The sequence below is a fragment of the Lampetra planeri genome, chromosome 4, assembly GCF_965212315.1.
Source record: "Lampetra planeri chromosome 4, kcLamPlan1.2.h2, whole genome shotgun sequence".
Classification (NCBI taxonomy): Eukaryota; Metazoa; Chordata; class Hyperoartia; order Petromyzontiformes; family Petromyzontidae; genus Lampetra; species Lampetra planeri.
The window spans coordinates 26955070-26962687 of NC_136110.1; the positions used below are offsets into that span (position 1 = coordinate 26955070).

The 7618-nt window shown below is 43.8% G+C and overlaps 2 protein-coding genes across 5 annotated transcripts in view; both read right to left on the reverse strand.

Annotated features, from left to right (window-relative positions):
- Nucleotides 1–7618, reverse strand: part of LOC144717881 (microtubule-actin cross-linking factor 1-like) — a 261212-nt gene that overhangs the window by 86547 nt on the left and 167047 nt on the right. For all 4 annotated transcript variants that reach the window (XM_078593630.1, XM_078593631.1, XM_078593632.1 and 1 more), the window contains one exon: nucleotides 156–314. In XM_078593630.1, the coding sequence (XP_078449756.1) occupies nucleotides 156–314 (159 nt within the window). The remainder of the gene's footprint in view (nucleotides 1–155; nucleotides 315–7618) is intronic.
- LOC144717882 (uncharacterized) lies at nucleotides 321–7375 on the reverse strand. Its single transcript, XM_078593633.1, has one exon. The coding sequence runs from the start codon at nucleotides 6241–6243 to the stop codon at nucleotides 2104–2106; it is 4140 nt and encodes a 1379-aa protein (XP_078449759.1). The 5' UTR covers nucleotides 6244–7375; the 3' UTR covers nucleotides 321–2103.

Below are 7618 nucleotides of genomic sequence, written 5' to 3' on the forward strand. Positions count from 1 at the left end.
CACGGCACGGGGGAGGCCCTCATCCGTCAGTGCGATGAATTCACGTAAAGGGATACGCACACGCACGTATGTACGCACGTACGTACGTAAGAGTTTCGCGCGCGCGTCGATCAATTGTCGCGCAATCACGAAACATTTGAATGCATCCTCCTCACCTGCTGCTCATTGCAGCTCTGGTCCAGCAGCTCAGAGTCGGGGCTGAGGCCACTGGACTGCGCTCGTCTGCTCTGGAGGTTCTCGCCGATGCCCGACACCCACGAGAGAAGCTCGTCCACCTTTGACAGGTGACCTTCTCTGGACTGTTCCAGGGACGTCTGGGTGGGCGGCGAGGATGCCGAGAATCCGGTTAGTGGCGCAAAAATAAAAAAATTGTACACGTGATTTTTTTTTGTGGTCGTCACATTTCAACGTCAAAATACCAACGTCTCAAGGTGGAGTTAAGCTGGCAATTGCAAATACAAGCACGGTGCATGCAGAGTTCAACGCAGTTTCTGCGAAAGTGTCGAGACTGTATGGTGCTACAGTTATATGTTCAGGACGGTTTTATATTTGCAATGACTTTTATGTACGTTTATGTACTTTTTATAGAAATATAATTTGCATACCTGCAACACCGTAGAGTAACACTTTCAAATTGGAAAAGTTCACCTTTTCACAATTTTAGGCACATATAACGCCGAGCATGCATACCAAGCAGCTACACAACTCGCACTTTTGGCCATAATACTGGAATTATTTTCTATAATTCTCCACAGATAATTCAAAGGGAGTGTGAAAGGCATAGCACAACATATCGGGCACTACACCTCGTTAGCAGATGGGACATATCCAATAGTTTTAATGAGAAATTTGTATAAAGAGCCTTCGCATATCTTAAACGTTGTTGCAGCTTGGTAATGCACTTTGAGCAGGATTAACACACCCTACTTTAGACATAACACACACATTCAGAGCATCACCACCATTAAACACCAACAAACTCTCATCAACGGAAGCAAAACGTTCCAAGAATTTAAGCGTTGCAAAAATATGCACTCGCCATTTTGGCTCACGCCAGTTTTTTTTCCTTGTCAAAACATTGAAATTTCCATCATTTGGTTAAGTACGGATGTAACGAAAAAAATACATATGGCACATCCCGATAAAGTGAATACACGTGTGAATAAATAAAGACTTAAACAAGTTGCTGCTGCCACAGTTTTGTACAAAATGCACACCAACCACTGCCCCACAGACCTGCAGGCCATGCTTCCACTCCCGTATGAAAGACGCCGTGCCACGCGATTCTGCACAACCCTGTCAAGTCTCGCCCTAGCCCACCAGTTGCCAGAACATGCTCCCTGGACTGAAGCTTCCTTCGATCTGCTGTCCGGATATGGTATGGAAATGCCTCCTTGAACACATTGTCGGCAAAATCACTGATTCTGGTCTTCAGGCCTTCAAATGCCGAGCACACACATGGATATCTCCTAACGTCACCACACGCCTTGTAGGGACTATTAAGTCGTTGAGCTGCAGTGAACCAATGATTATGCCGATTAGAAGTACTAATGTGTGATATGGCTGTTGTTCACAATTACACCCAATTAAAAATATTCAATACAACGTTGATACTAGACACTGGATAGCCCCAACGTTGAGATTAAAAGTAAAAGTTGCAGCTAGCTTTGTTTTAGGAGCTGAACGCCAAGAGAAATTCGCACAATAGGTTTGGCTCTTTACGTGACACAAGTACACACACACACACAGGTTTGTTCCAACATTGTACTCCACACATATGTTGAGCACGGGTTTTAATTAAAAAAAAACACTGCACAAAGCTTAGTGGCTAGAGAGGGACAGCAGGGATGGAGATGACCTTGAAAGTGAAACCACAGCAAGGAAAAACAGAATATATTGCATCGAAGCACCCAACCCAAGTGTATTTCCAGAAGAGAGAAAAAAGTGAAATTTTACACAAATATTCAAATCAAGGACTGTAACTGAATGAGTTGCTTCCATGCACATAGTTATTGCTAATATACATTTATCAAATTAGCTTGGATGCTACACATTTACAGGGTACATACCTCAAAGAATTAGTTTTTCCCCCCATTTGTTTTGTTAATGAATACATAATAATGCGCAAAGTATCACAAAGTGATTATTAAACCGATAACATAGGCAGCTTTGAGTGCTACGCACCACACTGCAAGATGCTTGAGCTTTCGGGCTGTTATCACAGGAGAGGTCATCATCATCGCTGTCCCCTAGCAGTGTCTTGTCCAGCCCAAAGTACACAGCAACCCCATTGCGAGGGCACTCTACCAGTTCATTCTGTGGCACCAAGCAGCCTTGCTCCTTCTGCCACCGTTGTGCCCAGGAGAAATTGTAGAAGCTGTTCTCAGACATTGAAGGCTTCTCCCCTTTGTCGTGTTCAAAATAAGATCTTTTCTCACTTTGTGGAGCACCCTCAATCTTCTGGGAGGTTCCGGTGACATTTTTCCCTCCTTGGTTGTACAATTCACTTTCGCAGATATCGAGAGGAGCACACAATTCATCTTCATGATGCTGGTTTGAAGCCTTAATGCCTAGGCCTTCGTCAGAATAAACACACTTTAAATTCTGTGTTGATGGAGATGTAGTTTTGGAGCCACTTACATTTTCATACGATAAACCTTCTACACCAAGGGTGTTTACTACGTCTGCGATTGCAGGGATGACATTTTCTTTGGTTGGCTGTGCCATATAATCAGCCAAACTTCCAGAAGAATAAACTACTGATGTGACATTTATTTTCGAACTGTCAAAATCAGTATCAGACATCTTATTTGGAGGAGACCCTGGTGGTGACTTTTTCAAAATATAGTAGGTTACATTTTCATCATCTTTAACTTCCGCATTTTGTTTTTCAGGAAGGGTAAGGTAATCATATCCAGGGTGATGCACAATTAATTGCTCAGGTGTATTTCCAAGCATGGACCCATCGACGTGTTCATGGGAAATGGCATAGCTAGACAAAGGAGGGGATCGATATGTTCCAGCTGAATTAAACAAGTTGGCACTGCCGTCTGCCGCCTTTACTTTGTGCGAAGCACCATCGCAGGAAGGCTGGAGGGATCGGCTGGAATCTGACTCGCCAACGTGCATCATCATTTCGGGAGCCTCCGTGTCCGAGAGCAATTTAGAACTCTCAGACACGGAGCCCACCCCTAAAAAATGATCGGACTCGTTAGAAAGCATCGTAGGAGAAGTCGCAACCCTCTGACCAGAGCTAAAACTAGTCTGACCAGAAAATGTATGAGTGCTAAACCCTGTGCTATGGCCACCACTGTCAACAGAACTTGAACCCGAGCCAAAGAAGGAAGCACTTCCAAAGCTCGAGCTAGACCCAGACACAGCAATGGCCTGCTGGGCCGACACTCCCAAGCTGGTCAGCGTAGAAGCTTCGAGGAACCTTAAGCCAGTCGGGGCGTCTATCTTGGAACGATCCATCGCCTCCTTGTAGGATATTTTTGCTTTTGTTTTAGGGCAAATCATGTATTTTGCGTAAGCGTTCACATTGCGCAGTTTCTTGATCATTACCTCGCTAATTGTGCCCTTCTGAAGAGCTTCATCAATTGGCACTCGGCCTTTTATACCAGGTTCAATGAGGCCTCCTGTTAAGTACTGCACCTCAAGATATCTCTGCCCTGCCTCAGTATACAAGGAACCTTTTTTCATGGCCTGCGCTGTGGAAATTACTGTTTTATTACGGGCATCTTCAAACCCTTTGAACGCCTTCTCAGCGAGTTGAATCCTTTCTTTCATTATTTTATCAATAAGATGTTTTGCAACTGCTTCATCGAGGGAATATCTCTGACCTGTTGCTGGATCTATGATTCCCCCAGTGCATGCCTGAGCCTCAAATAGCTTTTGACCCGTTGATCCATCAACTAAATGTCTCTTCATTGCTTCTTTGATGGTAATGTATTCCTTTTCGTGAAGATCTAAAATTCCTGCGACTGGCGTGGTTTCCTCTGTGGGGTCATTGAATGAACACAAGCTGCCATATTCCACAAACACAGCACTACCGCCAGTTTGTGGTGTTCTTGGAGATGATGGTTGGACTTCATGGACAGGCGCGCTTGCACTCAGCATACCGGCCAATTCTGAGACAGAAATAGATCCTTCCTTGTACTGTTTAAAGCTAGCCTCGGTTAATATGCCTTTCGCAAGTGCATCATCAATGTTAAACTCTTTTCCGGACTTGCTGTCCATCAAAAGAGTGGAGACACTGCCGTCTGGCATTATTGTTACAGTTTCTTTCCACTCACCTTCTTGTTCTGTGAGCTTATAATATGTGTGCACATCAATGAAACCTTTTCGGTATGCCTCATACACAGTCATTTCCCTCTTTGTATCGGGATCTATGATAATGATCTTACGGGCCCGTACAGATGATTTGGACGAGGGTCTCCTGTCCTTTTCCTTTTCTTTCACCGGAAGCAGAGAGAAACCAAATTCTGAATCGCACACGCATTTGCCCAACAGGTCTTTGTAACTGATTTTGTCACCCGTGTCTGGGTCATGAAAACCTTTGGCTTGCTCGCCAACGCCTGACAAAATTCGGAACATATCCGTGTCTATGACATTGTGCTCATAAGCCATTTTCAGAGGAAGGCGAATGCTTGCCTGTGGCTCAATTATCCCACCTGTAGCCGCCTGTACCTCCAACAAATTAACAGCCATAACCTTCAAATCGGGTCTTTTCTGTAATACCCTCTGCAGTGTCAGCACTTTCCCCGTGAGCATATCAGTAAAGCCTGTTGCAATTTTCTCAGCAGTGAGCAGCTTTTCGCGAAATTCAGAGCCAACCAACCCCTTCCTGAAGGCCTCATCTACCGTCAGCTTGCCATTGTTAGCCGGGTCTAATATGTAGCCAGTGGCAGCCTGGGCCTCGAGCAATTCCAAGGCAGTGGTCGGGCTTAGAATCCCTCGTTTCATTGCACTGTAAATGCCCACCTTTTCATTCGTGGACTCAACAAGGATCCCAGCAATTCCACCGCCGCTCTGTAATTGCGATTTCAGAGACTGCGAAATTTCCTCGAGGGTCACTGTCCCCTGCAAGACCTGAGAAGCTTTCGCCTCGCTTAGCAATCCCGCATTAATCAGTGCCTCCAGGCTAACTGGGCGTCTCACTCCTTGGACGCCGATGAGCTTTTTCCTGTCAATCTTCGGACCCTTGCCCTCAATAATTTCTATGATTATGATGATAATTGTCTCCACGGTTGTGACACCTTGCTTGTAGGATGCCTTTAGATCCCTCCTCTTTACTTCTGAAATAATACTGGAATTAAGGATCTCCCAAATTGAAAGGGTTTTTCCTGCCAACACACCGGACGGTATGGTTAAAAATGGTTTCTTAAGAGCAATTTCCATTTGATATTCAGTGTATGTCTCTATTACAGTTTTGCCCGAGGCGCCGAGTAGCGTCGCTGCAACCTGGCTGTATCTATCGCCAGCACTTTGTTGCTGCTCGCTTGTTTGGCGACTGCTGTTGTTGCTTTCTGTGTGAGTGACACCTGACCTAGTTATAGTGACATTGCTCTCGGCGACCTTGTCGGTCTTCATGGTCAGCTTCTGCAAAGCCTCCATCTCCCGTTTTTTGTTCTGCTCTAACTTTTCAAGCTCGAGCTTCCTCTCTTTTTCGAGACGCTGCATGTCCAATTTCTTCTGCTCCTCCAAAACCCGCTGCTGATGCTCCAAGTCCCGGAGCCTCTGCTGCAACAGGCGGTTCTCCCCTTCCCATCTGCGCTTCTCCTCGTCAGACTTTTTCTTCTCCATGTCCATCAGCTCCTTCTGCTTCTGCTGTATTTCCGTCTCACTCTTCCTCTGCTTTCTCATGCCCTCCTCAATCTGCGCACGCAGATTCCTGTTCTCTTCCTCCTGCTGCCTTCTCTGCCGCGTCTCGGCCATCAGCAAGGCTTTGGCCTTGTTGAGCTCCTCCTCGTACATCTGTTCCAGCTTTCCTTTTTCCTCGTCGAGAAGCTTCTGCTTCATTAAGAGCGTCTCCCTCTCAGTCTTGTGCTTAAAGGCTTCTTCCTCAATTTTCTTGTGCAGCACCTGAGTCTCGTGAGATATTTGCGACTCGTCTAATTTAGTCCTCTGCGGGGGAAAAAAAAATTGGCAAGACATATTTTTGTCAGGCCAAGGTTTCAAAATGCTTTTTTCCCATGGCTCTTTCCCAGCAGGCAAGCCCTGTGGCTTTGATGAAGCATGCATATTGTAAATAGGGAGCAGTGGTGTTTCTTAAGTATGGATGTGAGGGAAATCTAGAAAACATGAATATTTTAAGACAATAATTACATGCTACTTTAGTTCAGCTTAAAAGTGTGATTTAAAAAAAATATTATTGCATAGCATCCCAATAAGATGCAACGTTAGGTAAATGCTGGATGACACTGGGCCAACAACGTTGGTCCAATGTCAACCAATATTGGCCCCAACATTTGCATGTCTATTGCAATACATGATATTTAAATAGACTGCATATTTTAGTATATTGCCTTTACAATTCTAAGAACGGTATAATGAAATATGGTTAGTTGTACTTTATGAACATGCAAATAAATATAGATGAAAGTGATTATATGCACTACATATAATGCAACTGAAAGAAGCCATGGGATTCATAATGTTAAAGAGAGCATGCATAAAATATATTTTATACACATAAGGGCTTACATAACTACACTCCATGTTTTTGGTATATTATGATATTTTAAGTATATAGAAGTCTACAATAACAGGTAGAGGTCCTTTGTATTCAGAATGACAGAAGGTAAAAGGAGAAAAGTCAGGGTTTTGAAAACAAATAATGGATCGCAAGATTACCAAATACAGAATAAATAAAGTGTTTTGTTGAGAAACCAGAACGAGGAAATAGAATATATATAAATAGTAAAATAATCCCAGCGGAAGGCATGGATTTTCCAGAAAAGTTACAGCCACCAAGCAGAAAAAAAAACTAGAAAAAATAAAACCTTCAGGGGATATAACACGACTGCATGTGTATAGAATGCTGTTATATCCTGCGGCGTTAAAACTACGAGGTATGATAAAAAAATTAACCCGTAAAAACAAAGTTTTTCACTCTAAATCCTTTATATGCGTGGCGGCTAGAGTCCTCTCGTCCTCTGGCTTGAGATGGCTGCAATCTATGGGTCAGATGATTGTCTGCCAGTATTAAGCAATTGGTAATTAAATATTTAATTTGTTTTCCCTAAACAGTGCAAAATTTTGGAAAAACATTTTCACAAAAATTAATTGTCACACACAACGAGTCTGTGTGGAAAATGTCAGCTCGATTGGATCACGGGAAGTGGGTTAAAAAACGAGCAAAAGATTTGCACGGTCCTAAGCAAGCAAACGAACTTAATATAAAGGATTTAAAATATATTCGCCTGTGGAGGACGCGGGGATCGATCCCGCGACCTTTGGCATGGGAAGCGAGGGCGCTACCAACTGCGCTACTCCGCCACGGCCTGTGGAGGGGTTACGCTCTGGGCTCTTATACTGTGACGTTCAGCCAAAGCCAAGAATGAGTTCTATTTGAATATATGTAAAATATTTTTTTTTTGCCTAAAAAGTGTAAAAT

Excerpts from the sequence above, each read along its gene's own strand:
- LOC144717882 (XM_078593633.1), bottom strand. The coding sequence starts at position 6,243 with ATGCATGCTTCATCAAAGCCACAGGGCTTGCCTGCTGGGAAAGAGCCA.